The sequence below is a fragment of the Vanacampus margaritifer genome, chromosome 16 (genome assembly GCF_051991255.1).
Source record: "Vanacampus margaritifer isolate UIUO_Vmar chromosome 16, RoL_Vmar_1.0, whole genome shotgun sequence".
Taxonomy (NCBI): domain Eukaryota; kingdom Metazoa; phylum Chordata; class Actinopteri; order Syngnathiformes; family Syngnathidae; genus Vanacampus; species Vanacampus margaritifer.
Window position 1 is genome coordinate 8,871,137 of NC_135447.1, and position 21,853 is coordinate 8,892,989.

General features: G+C 40.6%; 1 protein-coding gene across 3 annotated transcripts in view; it reads left to right on the plus strand.

Annotated features, from left to right (window-relative positions):
• LOC144036087 (uncharacterized) overlaps positions 1-21,853 on the plus strand; it is a 40,173-nt gene that overhangs the window by 14,305 nt on the left and 4,015 nt on the right. Inside the window, exons 5-8 of one of the 3 annotated variants that reach the window (XM_077546391.1) lie at positions 14,157-14,262; positions 18,997-19,079; positions 20,601-20,671; positions 20,807-20,871. In XM_077546391.1, the coding sequence (XP_077402517.1) occupies positions 14,157-14,262; positions 18,997-19,079; positions 20,601-20,671; positions 20,807-20,821 (275 nt within the window). In that variant the 3' untranslated portion in view covers positions 20,822-20,871. Of the gene's footprint in view, positions 1-14,156; positions 14,263-18,996; positions 19,080-20,600; positions 20,872-21,462; positions 21,601-21,853 lie in introns of those variants that run through there. The other 2 variants (XM_077546390.1, XM_077546389.1) reach the window with 2 other exon arrangements.

Sequence of the window (21,853 nt, forward strand, 5' to 3'; positions counted from 1 at the left end):
TTTTGACACCACCGTCATTTAACGTTTGTCCGATTTGGTTGCTCCGCTTCACTGTATCAAGCACAAGTCTGTAGAATTTGTTTTGTCTATGTAGTGTTATTTTTATCCCGAGCGTATGACAGCAGATCACTTGTCGTCGCTCACAGCACTGACCTGACCCACATATTTTTATCACGGTGTCATTGTGAGGTCTATGTGCGATGCTGGCAAGCTTGGCTAATACTGCTGAGCTTTGCATGCTACGAGCTCCGAAGCGAGCTTGGAATGAGTGAGTGTCTAGCCTGCGAGTGCTGAATTAAGAGTTTTGGACTTGGATGAGGCCCGGATTTTGCTTTTGATTCTAAAAAATTTGTCTCTGACAGTATCTGTAGTACTGGCATGGAGCGATCATCTGAATATCAGAGCATAACATTCTCTACACTAAAATGAGCATCATTTTAAAAAACCCAATCCATACTTTACCACATATTTTCTTTTATCTCCATTTGACCTAGTTTAGTGGTGTAGCTTCTGGTTTGCACACTGGAAACACAGGTGGTTGGACTCTCCAGCCATCCTTTCTCGGGCCCCTCTGTGAGTGAAAATACGGCATGGGGATTAAAAAGCTAATAAATTTGCTCCACTGTCCTCAAACTGAGGATACAATAACTTGGGTGGCCCTGGGTGCCCCTCCTCCTCTTCCCCCTCCTCCCCCTCCTCCTCGGCTTAGGAAAGCAGCCCCACCTGATGCACTCATCTGCATGCCTGCTCATCTCCACCGAAGCCTGGTAGATGTGGGGAGTTGGCAGGGGGCGGATTGGAGGCGGAGCACCAGCCAATAGTACTTCGTATCCTGACAGCACTCAAGTGACTTGATTCATGTATTCAGCCAATCACAGCGCACTGCAGCAAAAGCAGCAGCAGTTGTAAAAGAAAAAGAAAAAAAGAAAAAGAGCAGAGTTGAAAATAAACAGCTTACAGTAAGAATATGTCCAGTGAGATCATTATTCTGTACTTAAAAACATTTTGAGAGTCGCGGCAGCTCGTATGTGCGAAAACTATAGCTGGCATATTAAGCATCTGTGGATCACACCATGAAAAGTAATGCTTGTACTTCGGAAATGTCATTTTGAAATTGGAGGGCTTTTCTGCTATGCAGTGGAGCTATCCTACCTCCCTCACATATCAGTGGATGTCATGTCGTTTTACAGACGAAAAATAACACTCTTGTCTTGCGTGGGCATCAGCTAGAAGGCTGCTGCTATTCCCGCAGTGTTGTTTTTCTTCTCTTTTATATGAGAGTCCTTGGGAGTTAAGAGTTGTAGTTGTACCTTTGCTTGAGTTTGCGTACGCTAGTAATGATGTCACGCAAACTGACATGGGCATGACATGAGGCATGTTTTGTTTCCCAGGAGTGTCCTAAGACTCAATTCCCCAAACAGCAAATAGTGTTGAATGTCCACAACAAAGTTTATGCCTATTGACGCAAGGACAATGCCATATAAAACCTTTCAATAATGTTTATGTTTTGTCATGTTCTAAGCAACCCTGTTGTACAACACGCCACTGCTAAAAAAAACAACTAGAATGGAACTCACAAACATTCTGGAAATGACAAAATAACAGAATTGCTGGTCAGGAATATGCAATTCAACTTGACACTGATGTTGTATTTTTTATTATTATTATTATTTATTCTTTTTCATAATGGCTTATCACCGTTTTTTTTTTTTTTTTAATGATTTCTCAAACAGTACATACAAACTAAAGAAATGTGTCTAACCATTGCTAAAAACTGGAGGAAAGAGGCAGCTTTGATTCATATACAGTACATTTACTACTAACCTTTTAAAGAGAAGTAATATATATAATTCTCTTTTTTTAAACCTGTGTAAGGTAAGTCTTTGATAGATGGGAGTTCTATGCCCTTCCTTAGAAAAAGCGAGACGAGTCATAAATGGAACCTTTTACAGTATCAAAATAAAGCCTGTCCACTCGGAGCGTTTACAGTTATTTGCATAGTGTATTATATAGCTTTAAATGTATTATTCAGATGGCCTTTAGAAAATACACACATCATTTTCGACAACTATGAACAGCTTTTTTTTTTATATCAACAAATATTTTTCTTCCAGTACCTGCAGCAAAATAAAAATGGAGACAAGTAGATAACATGTGGAAGTGCAATCTTAATGCGACTTATTTAATTTTTTTATACATATGTATGCGATATGCAACCTAATGTTGAGATGGATGAACATCAGTGACACTTCCATTCAACATTTCTTCTAAATACAAAGGATTACTTTTGGAACTGACAGAAGCTATAAGTACAAGCTGTCTTTTCATACACCAAACTTACATGATCACGTCGCGACTCCTGCTACATATCATGCTTATTCCTAAATACCAATAACCAGTACTTAACCTTTAAAGACCTATGAATAATGGTTCTACTTATTGTCTAATGCTGGTGCCACCATTCTTACTTGAGTTTAACTTGCGGTCATTGAACAATTATTGCTCGAGAAGGGCAAGTTGAAAAAGTTAATTGGCACTTGTTTGTTGCTCTGCTCTCATTCTGGGTCTCATTCTTTCATTCTAATTAGTGGCATCTCATAGACACAGATCGTTGGCTGGCTTAATCCGCCTCAGCAGCAGACAACAGTAACAGTCTGCTAATGTTTGTGTAATAGTTGCTCTTTTCCAAACTGGAGTAATTCATAAGTTGTTTACGAAAATGTCTAGGTGACGCAACTTCTCGAAAGCGAGGTCCAAAATGGAGTAGCTTGTTGAGATTGAAATGAGTGACCACAGACTCGATGCTACAAAGGCCCAGTGTCTATTACATCACCCGCAGGTTTATGAAGGGAGACTTTCCAACCTTGATGTTTCTTTTCCAATCCAAAGAGAGAATGCAGTCTACTACTTAAACTCGAACCACCATTATTCACAGAGAAAGGTTAGAGAGCGTGTCTGTAAACAAATTATGAAGTTTTTCATGGCTTTTTGTGTAATGAAACGTTAATATTCTGGAGATGGAGGTACAGGTGCTTCCCTGCTTTCAAAACATTCCATTGAATTGCCTGTTGATGACCTGGCGCAGAAGGGATTTTGGAACTAGGGGGTCTTTTTGGCTTTAAATACAGATTTTTTTGCATTATCAGGCCATCCTGGTCCCGATCAACTGCGAATAGTGGGGCTCCACTTTATAGTTTTAAGTTGTCATACCACCATTCGCCACTAGATGGCAGACGGCACCTAGTTGCATTTCCACTGGGCCCTATACTGTGCTATACTAAAACGTGAGTAGACCTAATAATTGTTTTGCAGATTTGGAATGAATAATGGAATAACAAACATATTGAGTGACTTGATATATGTGAAAAAATATACAAAATGATTGCAGTCAACGTTGGTTTGCTGTTCAGCAGTTTTGTGCCAACCTTGAATGTTTTTTTTTATGCAAGAGAGCCAAAAAAGACAAAAAAGTAAATAGTTATTTTTTTTCATTGTTCATACCATTTGTCATGCTTTGAGAATGAAATATATTAAGCTATTGACACATTTTTTTTTAGATTAGAAAGTGCATTGTCCTGTATGGCCCTCTAGTAGCGCTGATGACAAATGATGACCCCCTCCATCATGTAAATTGCTCATCCCTGCCTGTATGTGATTGAGATGTAGTTTTATTCCACGTTTAGAACAGGTCTCATTCAGATCGAAAGATATCCAGTTCAATGCGTGTTTTTCTTTTCTCCATTATCATGACGAGGGGAAAAAAAGCCAACCTCAGAGATGCAGGTGCATCGTTAATGTCACTCCCATCACATGAATCCGCTAAGTGTGTCCAAATTTTTTTTATCACAAAACAAACAAACTTCTTTTTTTTTTGTGTGGATGGGATTGGTTGACTGTCTTCTTTCAGTTAACATGGATCTTGACGCTAAGTAGACCATTAACAGAGGAATTAGAAACCCTGAGAAGTTGTTAATCACCTCAGTCACTCACATTCCGTGGAGGCTCTACTCTTATTGGGACCTCTATGCACTGGATATGAGGCATGGTCTGGGGGGGGAGACTGGCCCACTGCTATTGGACCAAATAGTCTTTAATTAGAGGGAGAACTTGGCAGGGACTGATGGAGGAGAAAGGATCTCAGGATGTGAGTCCAGGGTGAGAGGGTTCACACACAAAACACTGGCTTTTCATCACTGCATGACTCACTCAGTTTGTGTCTAGTGTGTGCATGTGTGTGTGTTTCTTACCTCACTGCCCAGGCATTCCAGTAGAGAAAGTGGTGTGAAGTGAAAGAGCGGCTCTAACAGTGTGGGTATTCATGGATCTGGCCCCTGCGAGCTGGTCTGGACTCCAGTGTTCACAGACAAAGCCTCTCCTGCAGGACCCAGACACACTCACACAGAAAGGGGAGCAACAGGAGAGGCATGTTGGAGAGGGGGGGAGACAAGGTAACAAGGGATGGGGCGGGCGGTGTAGAGTAGGAGGGGGGCAACAGGAGAGTGTCCTTGTGGCAGTTCTCATCCCCTGAGAGTGAAGGTGTGATTGGATGTATTTCTATCGTCTATTTTGTCATCTAGAAAAAGAAACCACCTCTCATCTTTAACCTTGTATTTTTGTCACAGTGGTCCGCCAACTACACATACAAACCTATGGCTCTCTCCTCCCGGGCAACAAGCTCCTCCCACTCTTGTTTAGATCAGCCAATCCACTTTCTTTCTTCCAGAGCTCCCCCTCCCTCACTCCCTCACTCCCTCGCATTACAGCTTTAGCGCTTTGGATTCCATGAAAATTCTTCCACTTGGCCATCCCGTCTTTGCTCCCCCTGCCTGGCCCCTTCCCTCGATTGGGTAGCCTGGTTCACCGTGTCCTTAAACAACCCATGCACATGTACAGGAAAGGGGCCCGAGGATGGGGAGTCACAGATTCGCTTTTGGAAATGTCTTATTGCCGTTTTTAGGTCATTGAGGTTTTTGGGAAGCATCGTTTAGAAAATAAGCATAACTGCTTGTGTGTATAGAGGTCAACGTACAGTATAGGGACAACAAAACTGATGTTAAATAGCCATTGAACATAATGTGAGAAAATAGATTTAAATAGCTTCAGTATGCCTTATTTTGGGATAAGAACACATCATTGGTGATGGGGAGTAAATGTGTATTCACCTTGTAAAATGATATCTATCTATCCATTCTTAAAATGAAACACACACATTGTTATTATTTGTCATTTATCTCATTTTAATTTATTTGGAGCATTCCCACATACGTTATTGTGATTTTTATTCTCCACACTTTTGCCGTGGAACAACTCCCACATGACACTTTCGATTTACACTGTTCAAATTTCTGATTGTGATTTCTTTTCTTTCTTTTTTAAACTTTTTTTAGGCAGTTTTTATTCATGAATTACCTTGTGCGGGGTCTTTATTTAGTTGATATGCTTAAGTTATGCTTTTTATTTGTATTTTTTTTGTTCTACAAATAGTTCCAATTAAGTGCTCTCTGAAGAATAAAACTAATTCTGAATTTGATCATGCTAATGGTGGTGCGATTAATTTGTTTTGCTTTAGTTTTTTTTTTTAAATCATACGTAAATTCGACAACTATCACAAATGCTTATTCTCCATATTCTGTGGTTCAAATTCCTTAGCTGACGAGCCGGTAAGTCAACTGTAACAAGCCGATGCCGATCTTCAAGATGATGTCTTTCCACGTACGTCCAAAGCTTTCAGAGCTATCCTAGCCTGTCAATTCTCATTGAAATATGAAGAGATGGAGACGATATTGAAAACCCAGTCGACATTCTTGTCGTATGGCTTTATATTCTCTTTGACTCCTGATCCTCTCAAATCCCCTGTGAACTAGAGGCCATGACCTCAGCATCTGTCAGCTGTGGCAGAAGGAGCAGGCAGCTACTGTACCACTGTGAGTCACCTAGACAGATGCTCTGTAAGAGTAGTGAAGCTGCCCTGCACTTACTGCCTCAGTCTCTATGGGCGACATGACTCATTAGACATTGATCCGGACATCTGAGTGAGACTTTGGCTCCAAGTTGTAGAAGATTATTTGTAGCAGAAAGTGGAGACATTAGGAGCGCCATATAAGGGTTCTGTTTGGTCTAAAACTGCTATGAAGCTTGTCTCAGTATAATTTATGGAAATATGAATCTGAACCAAAACGAAGGACTTGCATCGTATTTGCCTTACAAGGAATGACATGTCAAGTTACCTGGGGATTTTTTTGTGTGAGAGAGCTCACAATGTGTAGTAATTTGTTGTAAAGGACACCTTAACGAGGTATTGAGAAATCGCCAGAATGGCTTATGTGAACCCTGCCACAGATAACACGGATCTGAAGCCAGAACGGACAGTCCCTGATTTTATATTTTAGTTTTGGCAATGGGGAGCATTTCTTAAAATACACCTCGCATCATTTTTCAGACTTACCTCGTTTAGTTTTGCTTAAGACCAAACTCACCGAAGAACTTTTTGCTTTGACGTCAAAAGATGAAAACAAAGAAAACACAACATAGAAGACAGAAATATTTATAAATAGATTTGCATCTTCTGGTGTAGCCCCCCCGTATTTTTTCTTCTTCTGTGAACAGCCCTCACTCCTGCACACGGATTCTGTTGCTAATGTCACTAAAGGTTATTTGAAGGTACACACTTCTTTACAACTCTCACAATGTTTCTGTCATCAAGTGCTGTTGTTTTCCTCGGTTGGCCCGTTTCACGTCCGTCACTTAGTACAACAGTCGTTTCTTTCATTTTCAGGACATTCCCAAATGGTTTTGTCGGTAAAGTTTGCGCAATGGCTCTGATTTGGTTTTCCATCGACTCTTCGCTTCATGATTGATTGCTTTTCAATCATAGGCAGCGTTTTGGTTTTAATGGCGGTTACACCTCTAGCAAGTATAAATAAAGTCTTCCTAAACAAATTGACAAAAAATCTGGTATGGAATGTTATTGATTAATTCACGTAATAGGTTTGGATTGCATCACATGTTCGAAAAGTGTTACATGAAAAATTGGTGGATTCAAACAAAAGGTGCTTTCTTTCTAATTCGTGTATCTGATCCAGATGTAAAAACCTGTAAATACTTGTTGCAATTTTGATCTTTTGTTCCCAGTCTAACCATATTTTTTTTTCAAATCTAGTTTAGTTATTGAACTTAATATGATTTATTCTTTGGAATGTGCATTGCTGAATACTTTTATGCCTTTCCATGCATTATAAGATTTGGCGTTGGTGTTAGAGCAACAGTTGAACAGTTAAAATCTTCACTGAATGGCATCCAATCTGTAACATTATCTGTGTTCCAAACAAAGCTTTCAGTACACTTTTTCTTTGTCAGTTGGTGTTGTACTATTTAGCCATACATGAGTGTAAGCTGAGCTTTTTGTATGTTTGTGAAGCGGTTTTGCTTCTTCCCTTCCTGTGTGTTGAAATCCCCTGTGCTGCAGACAGTCTGGGATGCAGAGATGTTGGGTGGTGTGGGGCAGTTGGGGGGGGGGGGGGGGTAGCGGACATGGCGGCAGGCCAGAATCAATTGGCAGTGTAATGAGATGGCCTGGTGCCAGGTAACCATGGAGCTACCCTCTTTGCCTGTCTACCAATGCAGAGTTAAAAATTAAGTGAATGAATGAGAGGGGTGGGGGTTGTGGGGGGGGGTGTTTTTGGTTGGAGGGAAGGCAGGGAAATAAGAGTTTGAAATGGCAGCAGGAGTGGAAGCTGAAAGAAATATTAAATGCGGAGGGTGGCTGATAAGGCGTTGTGAGCAATGTCTAAGCACTGTTGTTTTTGTCAGAGGAGAAATTGCAAAAATGATGAAGATATCGATGATAGTCAAAATCTAATTTGACTACCTAGAAATATTTTTGGGGTTAATCGGTTTATCTGCACTTTGCTGAGTCTGGTTAACAAAAGTTGGAGTAAGTCACATTTCAAGATGGCTTTTTGTGTTTATGTTGACATGCTTCCTCTGCCCAAGGGGCTTCTTCAGTTGATGATGCGTTAATATTGATCATTTGGCTGCCTTCTTAAAGTGAATGATCTAAGCCAGTAAAGTAAAAGATCCTTTTCTTCCTATCATCTTACCTTTGCTAGGTCATTGTGCTTATTTGTCTCTCAATCCCCTCTCAAGGCATCTTTAAGAGGCACCCATGTGCCACCCATTCTAAGTACAGTAAATTAACCTTTAATTCTGCGCGTTTGGCTTCTACCTGAGTATCATGGCCTAATAGTTGGTTACTTCCTGTATCTAAAAATATTCCTTTAAAAAAAAAAAAGAAGATTTGCTGAATAAGTGCATGTACAAGTCAGCCGACTTTAATATTGTGAAGCGAGCTAACATTAAAAACACCACATAGGAAATTGGAATTGGAAATCTGATTATACATTGTCTGTGATTTACTGACATTGTCAAGTAAAAATGTCTAAACTAAATTTGTGTGCCTTGTATTTTATAGATGGGTCCTCTCACAGTGAGAGTTTATAGTCCACCTAACTGCAAGAACGTTTAATGCGGAAATCCTGCTGGGTGTTAATAGGTAAAGATAGAGTGTGAGAAAGTGACGGCACATGTTGGGCTATGAACTACTACACTTGGAGTTGAGAGCAAGTTTATTGTGTGAGTTTTTCTTGGTGCCTTGTACTCTGAGTTGGTGTTTTTGACTGAATAAAACTGCTAATCAATCATTACAAAGTGCATCTGCGGTACTTTGCCCTTAAGTGATCATTATTATTTATAGAAGAAATATACAGTATTGAGGCAAGAATGTACAAAACAAAGAACTATAAGAACTGACCGTTTATTCTATTGAATTTAGTTGCTGATAAACATTGAGAGCAAAAAGTCAACCTTGATACAGCCGTCTCCATTCGCACATAAAAACAAAGAACGAAAGAAAGAAGGGATTTTTATTTAATCCTCACCAACCACGTTCGCTAAGCATAAAGTGACAACAAAAGCAGCTTTTCCATCTAAAACTGCCCAGTAATGCCTCAAAGGCGGCCGGACCACATTCCGTACAGTATACACGCTGACCAGACCCATTAGAAAAAAGCTAGAGGAATGCTTGATTTTTTTTGGGGGATTTTCTTTTCCTGAGCTAATAGGACAAATTTGTGGAGCATCACTGAACCGTGCAAGCTCAGTTAGTGTTTGCATACTGCTTAAATGATCAACTTTTGACTATAAACCCCATCTTCTAATTTGCATTATCTAGACGGACTTAGCATATGAACTATTCGTTGTATTGCCAACAGTGAGCACTCTCCGTCGAAATGGCCCCGACCTGGAGAGACAAGACAGTGGACCGAGATGTCTGTGGTGTGGATTAATGGGAGGACTGGAGAAATGCTGCCGCAGTTGTGCGTGAGCAGAATATTTGAGAGGGGAAGGGAGAGGAGGGAACAGAATGGGACAAGCAACTGCAAAAAAAGATGGGCGAGATGAAAGCATGGAAAGATATTCAAGTTGAAAGAAACATCACGTCAAGATATTTGATCCAGAACTTACAGTAATAAATAACGCTGCTCTCATAGTGTACCGCTACTTTATCCAGCTCCATGCAGGCTTTATGCATTCCCTCACTAGATATTAGAATGCAATTTACCCACTTGCCTCCCACATAGACTGCTCAAACAGAGTCCTCTGTCAAGTTCACGGAAAACACCCCCAAAACTGTATTTCTGTAGGAAATGTAACAAAGGGGACTGAACAACGCGTGAGAATGTTTTTGCAAGAACTCTCATCATGTATGGAATGCATGGATATTGATTTGCTAGTTAAGCAGATATTAAATTAGTCTTCTTGCAGTGTCTGGTATCTGGTTCCGTCACTGCATTCCTCCATGGATGACTTCATTTTCTCAACTATGAAAACTAGAGAATTCGATAGGAGACAAAATGCAGTATTTGTCAACTTTTTCCATATCCATGTGAAGAGTGAGGAAATCTTTTTTTCCATTCTTTTTTTTATTAGGATCATCAAATGCACATGTTTTTATAACGGTGCTTTTTGATAGACCTCAACATTCGATGCTCTTTCTCTGTTCTGAAAGTAAGTTTTCAATGCCAAGATTGAACGATTATTATTATTATTATTAATTTACAAGGAAATATCATTAGAGAATTTTGCACCAATCAGAAGTCTACTTTTATGTGATTCTCTAGTAGGATTTGTGATCATACGGAACTATTTTTACGACCTGCAATGCTACAATGTCAAGAAAACAACTTTTGCTTTTGCTGCCGCTGACACAAATGGAAGATTAGGGATGACAACCAGTATAAATTGATTCTCTTCGAAGGTGAAAAGTCTCTGATGGTTAGTTAATTTAAAGAGTTTTATTTTGAACAGATTCATATTAAACTGCATAACTTCCTACAATTAAAAAAAATACCTAAATCATACATACAGTTAATACTAATATACTGGACTCTGGAACAAATTAGTTCACGTATAACTGTATCGGAAATCAATCGGCTGGAAATTTTGTTTTAAAAGTAATTGACATTATTTAGAAGCCAAGTGTGGCCAGCGACGGATATGTGGTCAAACTCAAAAAAGTAGTCAATGGAAACTATTGCACATACTGTATGAGGGTATAAACAATTGCAGGATGCCTGCATTGCCCCATGGGGATAAATGTGGTCATTTATGACCACACATTTCTGGCTTTCTGATGCAGTTTGGCATTTCACCAATACTAAACTCAATTTAGGGTAACTAAAAACAGCTTTTTCTAAAACTTTGAACATGGCTTACATTTTCCACAACTAGTACCTTCCCCTTTAAATGCCTTCACTATGTATGCTGTTTTCTCATTACGTCATCACATATTTAAAAATATATACATATGTTAAGTACAGTACAATTCTAGTATTGGCCCATTGTCAGGAGATCTTTGATTGCTATTACCCATAGCTAATAATTTCCAATGCATGAGTGCTTTTGATGTGGTTTCAGTGGTTTTACCAGTTTCACTCGATTGTGCAGGCAGCAGCACACAATGACAGGCTGGACCGTAGGCGGTTATTTCATGTTTTAACTGATATATCCAAATAATTGGACTCAGCCACTACTACGCCTGCCCCCTGGGATGCTAAATCCTGCTGGTAATTACTGTATTCCAAAAAGTATTATGATTTTTATTTTTTAATAAATGCTATTATCCCAGAGGCAATTAGGAGAAAACTATGTAGGACAAGGACACATTTTTGGACAAACTTTATGATTTCTTCACAGGGTAATGACTCGACTCTTATTCCCAATTTATGCTTGCCCTGAGATTTTAATGGCACAGAATTAAATGGTGACTCACAAGACATGGTTGAATCATCATTGCTCTGTTTATAGGCTTTACAGTGAACAGTAGACTCTTAGTAGGAATGCCTACTATGGTACTACCACATCCAGATACAATTTTACATTTCCCTAACTGACCCTTCATTAATAGGCTCAGCAAATTTTTGCAACAATTGTTGTAGCTTCAGCATTTATTTTAAAAAGCTTTCTGTGCTAATGTCACCCAGTGCATGATCATTTCGAAAGCTTCACTCTTTGCCCAGTTTGTTATTGCTGTGTTGATCTTAATTTCACAAGCCAAAGCCGAAAAAGCATATTTTTGGAACAATGTACATTAAAGCAGAAATGTTGTTAGCACAGAGAGAAAAAGTGGTGATTGATTTCCAATGGGATGTTGAACTGTGAACTTTCAATCTCTGTGGTAGCAGACCTTACGCACAATAGTGGTTCAAGGGGAAGTCAACCTTCAACCTTTCTTGGCAATAATATGTTATATGTGACCCCACTAGTCTAAACATGACTTTCTGATTAATATTACATTTGTGGAATGAGGGTCATGAAGCAAAAATCCAGCCATTTTTATCCATCTGAGGGAGCGGACATTTTGCCACTTGCTGTCGACTGAAGATGACATCACAGTTGCTCAGGTCTCAGGTAACAACCAATCACGACTCAGCTTCAGAAAACAGGTGAGCTGTGATTGGCCGTTGCCTGAGCCCTGAGAAAACATTGATGTGATCTTCACAGCGACAGCAAATGGCAAAATGGCCGCCTAATGATATTGATAAAAACTGCTGGATTTTGCTGCTTAACTCATATTGCACAAACACAATATAAACCAGAATACCATATTTAGACCAGTGGGGCTGCATAGAACATATTGTCCCCAAAAAAATTGGGGTTGACTTACCCTTCAATGAAGGCAAAGTACAAATAGTCGTGAATTAATAAACTATGCAACTTTCTGCAGTTTCATTTACTCTATTTTGTTCCCCCCCCTGATGTTATTGCCCAAAGAATGCGGTCTTTTGTTTACCCGTTATTCTTGTCGCCTCTTTCCCAGGCTCTGAGAGTGCCTTTAAGAATCGGGGTTATGGCTACGTCAATGGTTGTGTTCTCATCAACCTTCTGTTTTGGAGAGAGGCCCTTGTCCGCGTCGGCACTGTGACAGACTTTTTGGCAATATCCTGAAAGTCAAATCTGTTCATTTAGATTCAAGTGGTGACCACGGAGCAGACAGCGGCCCATTGTCATGCTGTGGCTAAACTAGCATGCGGGAGACTTAATGTCTTGTGCAATTCTTCGGTTCTTAACGTTTCAAAACCTGATATAGCCTTTTATTATGGAGGGTGGATTGGCCAGATAGATGTGCACTGGAGTGATGCACAAATCCAGGTGGTCCATAGAAGGCAAAGAAAATGTTATGCATTCTAATATGAACGAAGAGATAATACAGACGAGTACGTGTGCAGCTGACTAAAGTGCTTTTAATGGCGAGATGATGACGTGAGTATTGATGTCATATCCACTGCTGGACATTCTGAAAATGAGTCAATTCATGTCAACCATCAATTTTAACAAATGCTTTTTTTTCTCTTTTTTTTTTTATTTTTAATAAATATCCGAGAAAATCTAACTCAATCATTGTTGTGCTTAATATCTTCATCTAACTATTCCTTAAATAGTCACCTCCTGTGTGACATTCAGAAGCCGTTTAACAATAAAACATAAGCTTTCAAAGAGACTCCAGGTACCAGGATGTTGCTATGAAGGACAAATATTAATCCTCCTCGAGCACCATTGTACCATTCGCGATGGCCCGGCGACCCAGCCGTACACCCCTCGGTCCGGCGTGAATGGGACAAAGACTTTGAGAGAGTCGAGGGAAACCGGCGAGAGATGCTCGCCGAATTGCCCAGCCCTCCCCGATGTGGGACGGGGGAGCACCGCTCTTGCTCTCATATGCTCAGAGCTGCTTTTCGCCCGGCCCTCAGCCATTTTGGAGAGAGGAAAAAAGTGTCTGCTTCTCTCTTTTCTCACTACGTGGCGTAGATTTGGAAAGGCTTTGGCTGCTGCTTTTGCTGCTTTAGTAGTAATAGAGGAGGCACATTTTACAGCTCGCACTTGGGAGATAATGTTAGTAAGAAAAAAACATTTTCCACCTTTCATTTTGAATGCGATTTTGTTTTGTTGCTTCTGCTGCGTTGGCGTTTATACGCCGTGTACTTTCACCCTTTCTGTTCCATCTCTTAAATTTAAGCATTATTAGTATTTTCGTTCGTAAAGACAAAGGACTATATCCCATTTTTGCTGCACTAAGGAGAGACGGAGCTGCAGCCAAGAATCCTGCTGGGATCCCAAAGAGCCATGCAAAATGAGGCACCCAAAAAAACAAAAAAAACAAACAAAAAAAAACCACCACCCTTTGCCTAGTCACAAATTCCACTTTCTCTGTGGCCAGCTCTGCGACTCCTCCTTATTCATATCTTACTGCTTACAACCTTTTGCCATTTCTCTCTTGCCGTACCCTTTTTTTTTTTTTTTTTTTTTAAGAATTTGAGGATTTTGTATCCCGGAAAATGGAGACTGAAGAACTGTTCAGGAGGGCGTAACAAGGATAAGAGTGGATGTTCCCCTCTTACTTTTGTGTGTTATTTGGCCGTTTATTTTTATGCTGTTACTGAAATGTTTTTCATGCTTGTAGTTTTCCCTGAGGTGATCTAACTGTTTGAATTCCAGGTCCTCTAAAGTTTTAGTCGCAGCTGTATTCTTTCTGTGAATGCTAGACTTTTCGGCTCTAATAGTGTTAATGTCAAATTGTGACAATCTGTGTTTGCTCTCAGGCTTGTTGACTTATGCTGAAGCGCTGGCCTGCATTGGATCTCAAAAGCGGAGTCCATTTGACACCAGAGGATGTTTGAGCGTCAGTGTCCAGCCTGTGCCCCGTTGGTATGTTGGCCATTTGCAATTACTTGCGTCTGTCCGGCTCAGTCTGGTGTGCGCCGCAGAGGGTGTTTTTCTGTCCACACATATTTTGGTCAGCTCTATTCACAGTTTATACCAGGTAGTAAAGGCAATATAAATACAAGTACACATACAATGAGGAATATGCATTGGGTTATTTAGCTGTAGTATGTGTGCTTTTTTTTTTTTTTTTTTGCACGGCTATTTTATTTTTATTTTTTACTTTTCAGTCTTTTTTTGTGTAATATCGATGAAATATTGAAAACATTTTAAATGTTCAAGGTCATTTTAACAGCCCTCGGCGTGCTTATTTTATTCCCTATTTTCACATGATTAATAATTAGTGCTTTGCATTTCTTACAAACAATATTTGTACAGAATAATAAATGTCGAAACAGGATTTTGATCGGAATCACAGTCATGAGCTCTGGCCTGTTTAGTGCATCTTGATTTGATATAACAACATCTGATTCGCATCTGCATGAATAGATCAGCTTCTCTGCATTTGGATATCAACAGCTCAGCATTGTTTTCGTTGCTGCCTGAGAACAAAAATAGAAACGTTACAATGGACTCTAGTGAGTGACCTGACTAATATTTGTAAAAAATGTCGACAGATTCAAGAATTGTTCTTCGTGTCTTTATGTGCTCCTGAAATGGTAACGCCAGCTGCCACAAACCCGTAGATCCGAACTTGTGGTGACAGGCTGCACAAGCTCGTATCTACAGGTATGTGTCTCCTTGGCAGAAGCAACACCTGGCCAGCGAATGTCTTTAAAAATGCACATCATGTCACGCTTTAAATAAAGCGAATTTCATTTTCAGTACAAATCTCAAAGTCAAGGTGAAACCACAGCGACCTTTAATGACCTTGGAAGTTGAGATAGCAGGATCATTGGAAGGCAGATATCCTCTGTCTGCCAGAGTTTGTGCGGTAATTCATAGCAATTCCGTTAAATTAGGCTACTAGGTCAATGTAGCGAAATAGTGCTCGTAGTTGATGTAAAGTTTACATTTGTATTTGATCATAAAGCAGCAACAAATCGTCTCTTCACTTGAGTGTTCCACAGGGTGAGGTAGTAGGTTGTATAGTTCAGAGTGACACCACAGGAGATAACTGTACAGCCTCCTAGCTTTCCCTGAGGAACCACCTTTTCTTCACAGGGATTCTTATCACCGTTTTTAGATTAGGCATTTCATTTTATTATCGTATTTAGCTGTAAAAAAATTTCCCAACGCGTGCGTATTGTAAAGACTAGAATGAAATTAAGGAAATTAAACACGGAAGAAAATGTTGCATTTGGGCACACAGCACCAACATGATGCAGCCAGCAAGTTCTGTGGGCCGCTTTAATGAAAGAGATGCAACTGAGGGGAACCACCAATACAGCCGCAGGGGAAGAACTGTGTCTTGGCGCCCAATTATATGCAATGGTCAGTTTCACTTAACCAAAACGAGATATTTCCTCTGCTGTGATCCAATGAGCCAGTAATAACTTCTCGCGGAATCAAAACAAGGAAACCACAGAGCCCGAATCTCGTCTTGCTTCCTGCTACAACCGTTCAGATTTAAAAAAAAATTTTTTTTATCTTTGTTACGTTACCTTAATTTTTTTAAATACCTTTTTTAAGTTACCTTACACAATCAGTCTTGCAAACTAGGGGTGTCAGTCGATTTCATTTTTTTTTTTTAAACGTAATTAATTGCATGACTTCAATAGTTAACTCACGATTAATCACAAATGTTATACTCTGTTCTAAATGTACAATAAAATGTGCAATAAAATATATTTTTCTAGGTTTTCATGCTCTTGTTAACATAAAAGTGGAAATGTTAAATTAATAGAAATATGGCTGCATCTTTTACAGCAGTTTCATAATAATTCATAAGTTTGAGCTAAAATTAAAAAGATGTACTGTACCTTAAAAAAACGAGTGTGATATTGATTTGTATTGAGATCATTTTTCTTCCACTAGATGGCATAATTGCACTTGTAAGATGTTGGGGGCATCTTTTTCTTTTCATATTAAGTGCTATCTAATATTTAACATGAAGTGACTTGTGAAATTCTGCACATTTTTAAAATTGTAAAATACAACAAATAAATGCATTATTATCAAATTTATTACTGTTAAATTTTGACATGGTCTGGCTGCTGCGTTGCGACTGGAATTCCCCCAGTACAGGCTTTCCAAATAATAGCGCGTAAAAAAAAAAATAAAAAATCATCGTCATTAAACGAACTTTAAATAAACTCAAAATTAACACACTAATTTTGACCCCCTTATAGCAAACCAACAGTTTAACATTCTGGATTGTAAATACATACTGTGAATCTTCCTGGTGCACTTTCATGGGCATGGTAAAAAGCAAAACTCAGCTAAATTCTATATTATGTTCCCATAAAAGTTTTTTTTTTTTATCTAAACAAATCTAAAGAATAAAACAAGTCCCCCTGTGTACTGGTCAGAGTGGTGGGCTGCTGTGTGCAGATGTGCAGTCCGGGGAGTGCTATGATGATGAAAGACTGTTTCCACTTAAACTCTTCACTCTCTGTCTCAAGGCCACCGGGTTCGATGAAGGTGGGGAGGGATGAATGGAGGAGTGGGGTGGGGTGGGGGGTCGTCGGGTTCTTTGGGCCAGAAAGAAGCAGGGGCCCACTGTACGGGGCAGTTGTTTGCAGTGTGCAGCCAACGAGCAGTCACTTACAGTCAACATGACTCTACTGTAGTTTCTTACACATCGTTATGCCGCTTGTGTGATTGAGAAGCAGGGAAGAAAATAACTAAAGAGCCACAGATCATTTGAAAGAAAGCCATTTTAAAATTGCATGAAATTAATGCAATATTTTTTCTTTTCTTTTTTTCTAGTTTTTAATTCCTAATGCCGTGAGTACTGATTTCTTGATGTAAGGCCTGATATTGGTACTTTCCCATCCCTGTTTTTAATAATTCTATAAATAGCTGTGCTAAGGATAGCTTGTCAAAATGTGTCAGAATGTCCACAGATAAAAAAAAAAAGAAAAAAGAGCTGTTATTTTTAAATACTGTATATTAATGTAAATGCACACTCTTATGATGTCATTTTAAGCTTGTAGTTACAAATGTTATTCATGTGTGGGACCACACATGTAATATTTCTGCTGTCGCTGATCTCAGTCGTAAATGTCGTCCGTCAGAGAAACCCTGACGGCAGGATCCCCTCTTCTCCCCGTTAGTCTTCCTCCCCTGCCATGTCGTCTGCCTCATCAGCCCTCGCCGTTGATTTACGGCACTTAATACTGCTACAGTTTAAAACCGTCACCTCCAACTTCCCGCTTTATATTCCCTCCGCCGCACTTGGAATTTTCACGTTTTCTCTCCTTTGCTCCCTCCTTTCATCTCTCCGTCGTGTTCCCTTAGTTCCCCGTCATGTTCCCGCCCTCCTTTTTCTCCACACATGCTGTAATAGGCACTCACTCTCACACACACAGAAGGAGCGACAGACAGGAACAGAAATACCGGACTTGCCGACCGGGGAAGGATTCTGATTTTTGTTTTTGTTTTTTTATATTTGAAGTGAAAAAAGAAAGACAAACGTATCCTTCCATGTTTTTCTTTTGTCTCCTATTTCTACATGCTCTTGTTCCCGCGTTCTCTTTGTCCCTCCCTCTTTTTCCTCTCTTTATCGCTCCTTTGCTGCATATATTAGGCCCTTTGAGTCTTGAGTGATTTCAGCTGTGAGGAAATGAAAGCTTATTCATTTCTCTTTGCCTCTTCTTTGGCTGCTTCGATGCTGCACGTAGCAGGCACGGTGAGGCTCCCTAGTTCCTCGAACCCCGGGGACCTGAGCTTGTAATCTATGAAGGTAGGAGAAGGGAACAAACTACAGAGGTGTGATAAGACGGAAGCACTAGGCGACATCGGAAAGTGTGAAGGATAGAAAGGCTGCGGTGGTGTCATGTGTAGAGGAAAGGCGAGGAGCAACAGATAGCAACAGGCATTCGACACATTTTTTCCATTATTGTTTTTGTGTGTGTGTATTTTATGACAAGGAATCCAGTTTGTTTTTAACGCTAGGCACGGCACTAGGAAGTGTGGCCACGTGCATGTTAGTGGATTATTTGTATGAGGATATGCCTTTCCGGCTGCATTTGCTTCGGCTGTCAACTTAGTAGCACGCATACAAAAGACTGGCATTTCTTGACTCCTTGCCGCCTCATTTTGTCCTTCGCTCTTATTCATGACTTGTCATGCATTTGCAATAGCTGCACGGATTCGCCGATGTACTCTTTGTTCCCTTCGGCTTGCCTCTGCCAACCGCAAAGCATCACATAGCGATTCTTGAGTTTAATAATGATGCTAAAAGTAGATTTAGTTGCCTGTAGTTGACATTGTTCTTGTTGCTACGTAATCTTGCTTGCACAGTTTGTTCATTTACATAAATAGCTTCTTAAAACCTGAACTTGACTTCACGTTCATCTTATTTAACCCTTCCTGCGTATTTCCCTCTGTCTCTCTCTCTCTCTCTCTCGCTGGCTGCACATGGTACGGTCCTGCATGTCTGAGCAGCAGACGGCGAGACAGCAGCAATCTGCTCTAGCAGCTTCATGTGCTAGTCTCGTCCATTTCAACAAAAGCCACGGCGAGCGGTCCGAAAGTGTCTGTCTGTCTGCCGGTCTGTCTGTCTGTCTGTCGCCTTCTTTGCTCATCTCGATGCCTTTGGTTCCATTTTGTCAGGGCACATCCTCTTCCTTCCTCCGCTCGAACGGGAGAGACACAGAGAGATGACTGCGGCAGCCATCGAGACAGCCGTCAGCCGGGTGAGTTGTCTGTTATCCGTCCTCGGACGCAGTATGGATAAGCTTTCGTCTTGGGAAAGCGAGAGCTCCATAATGGCACATGTGCAGGCTGTGTGAGACGATACTTTGAGTTCTGTCCTTCCTCAGTTAGAAGATGAAGACCCTGGTGGTCATTTTTAAACGTGCTGCTGATGCCCTTGTCACCTGAGAGCTCGCATGCTTGCAGGCGTCATACGTTTTTATCACAAATTACCTCCCCGCGCTCCACTCGAGCCGAGCTTTCGCTTTTGCAGATCCGTTCTCATGAATGTCATGTGATAAGCGACGCCTGTCTGGGTGTGCGTGGCCGTTCAGCGGCGACTGCAGTCATTTGCTGTAAGTTTCAAAACCGCCTGCCTCGGTTTGTAGCGTCCGCATTAAAATGTCATGTACTGTAAAAGCGTGTATTGTGCCTTATGTTGGTCCAAACTTACTCAGCTCGAGTGGCAAAAGGGTGCGCAGCAGAGCACAAAGCCAGAGAGAGAGGAAAATGTCATTGTCTGCTCCAGTCAACGCCGTCGTCAACCCGCAGGTGATCGCGCAGCCAAATTGCATAACCCGGGGCCCGACATGAGCAATCTGTACCTCTCTCATTCCCTGAGACCCTAACTTGTGACGTTTTGCTGTGATGTGCACGGGTTGGGTTCTTGGGAGCTGCGAGGGGCACTCACACATCTCCATCGTCAAACACACGCAAGGAAATAAATGCACTAAGATGGCGGAAAGCGCAACAAAGAAGGGGACGGCGTCGTTTATTAAGCGAGGCGTGATGATGACAGGGGATGTTAATTTGAGCACAGTGCGAGATGGGAAGGGGGCCAAATGGAAGAAGTGGGGTTTCGTTGGGGTTCAGGAGGGGTTTGGACCCTGAGGCAAGCACAGCGTGTGGGGTGGATGGAGGAATGTGGTCGTATGAAGGACACGTGACTAAAATGGAGGGATGTCCACAAAGGGTGGGGTGGTCTGGCAAATGCGGCTACGTACAAATATTGCACTGTACATACTGAAATGTGCAACAACAGGCCCTGCAAAAACTCTATTTACAGTAAAGGAACTTGTTATTATGGAACTTTTTTTAAAATGTATTAATACGCTGTATAACTCCCCCGTGCTTAATTTTGAGAGCAGCACAAAGTACTTTGGAGAGCATGAAACTTAAAGCTCAGTACAAATGTGTTTGACCTCATGACAGTCCTCATCTTCTGGCGTGTACAAAAGGATACGCAGAAGAGTACATTTTCAAGTATTACCGAATGACGCTAAATGACTTCGATAAAAGGGTGTAACAAGAGCATCAGCAGCATTTTCAACATTTCACTTCTTTGGCTCAAGCCAGCCTGCGTGGCACCTTCAGTGCTCAGTTCTCCTTAAACTATTGTCATGTGTTGAAATGCGTCTGCGAGCAAATGTCTGTTTCTATAATCGGTCTGTGATCTCAGTATCTTCGTTTGCCGCTTCCCTATTAGCACCTCTCACGGAGGCGTATTTTCCTTTTGTGTAAAGTCGCAATCTTTCAGCGATCTGCAGCAGCGGTGCGGGGATTGACGGGACGCAACAATGACCATGCAGTGAAGGTAGCTCGGGCAGCTTTTCTACTTCTTTAACGGTGGTCATTGAAGAACGCTTGTTGACACAATTATGGCTTTGATGGATCTGTAACGCCAAACCGTCTCACACCACTTTACCTTATTTGACTTTTAATTCCACAGCCTCTTTTCAGTTGATTGTGAGGATGCGGACATAAGGAGCATTGATCCTGATTGACCCCAAGCAGGTAAGTGATCACACAATGACAGTTCACAAGCATAGTGTGAAAATGCAATTACTATAACATTTGGCAGTAGATTTATTTAGGTTTTCTGGTCATCAAATGATTTTATGTGGCCATTTATGTCAACCATCACTTGAGCGTTTTCAGACATTAACATTTTTTTACACATGAAAAAAAAAAAGTCTTACACCAACTTTTTTAGGGTCAATCAACTGTTGAGATTCCTATGTTAGAAATAATTAACACGTGGTCAAGATCCAGTCCTCGAGGAACTGAGTCCTGCATGTTTTGGAGGGTTCTCTACTCCAACACACCTGGTTCAATGATCAGGATAATTATCAGGGAGCTTGCTGATGAGCTTAAATATGAATCAGCTGTGTTGAACATGGGAAACGTCTAAAACATGCAGGACTCAGGCCCTCGAGGACCGGATCTTGACACCACTGCTTTAAATCAATGTTTACTGGGTTTTCCTACCTGCAGTAAGTCAATGTCATTGTTCAGTATAAATAGCCGTGTGCTACCACAGACAGAAAATATACAAACCTTGACCGAAATATAAACTGCTTTCTTTCTTCTTCTTTTTTTTTTAAGTGTATAAATCTCCATTATATGAGAATCATGCAAAAAAATAGCGTGATCATATTTCGCCTGCTTCTACACGGAGGAGTGTCACCTTGAATGGAACAAAAAGTAAACAAACTCCCCTTGCTCATAATGTTGTCAACTGCAAATGGCTCAGCAATCAGTAGGTTACAGAGGAGGGGACCATATTTGGTAACTGCACCGGGTGTGGCATTCCTTCCTATGGGTGGCGGTGATTTCTTCCAAACAACCAGAAAAAAAATAGATGTTGCATTATGAAATGAAATAATGTTATTATACTATGGTTAAATCTAATAAGGATGATAAAAATATTTAGAAGTTGTTAAATTATTTTAATCAGAGTTTCTTACGTCACTCACTAGGCCACACCATTTTTTTT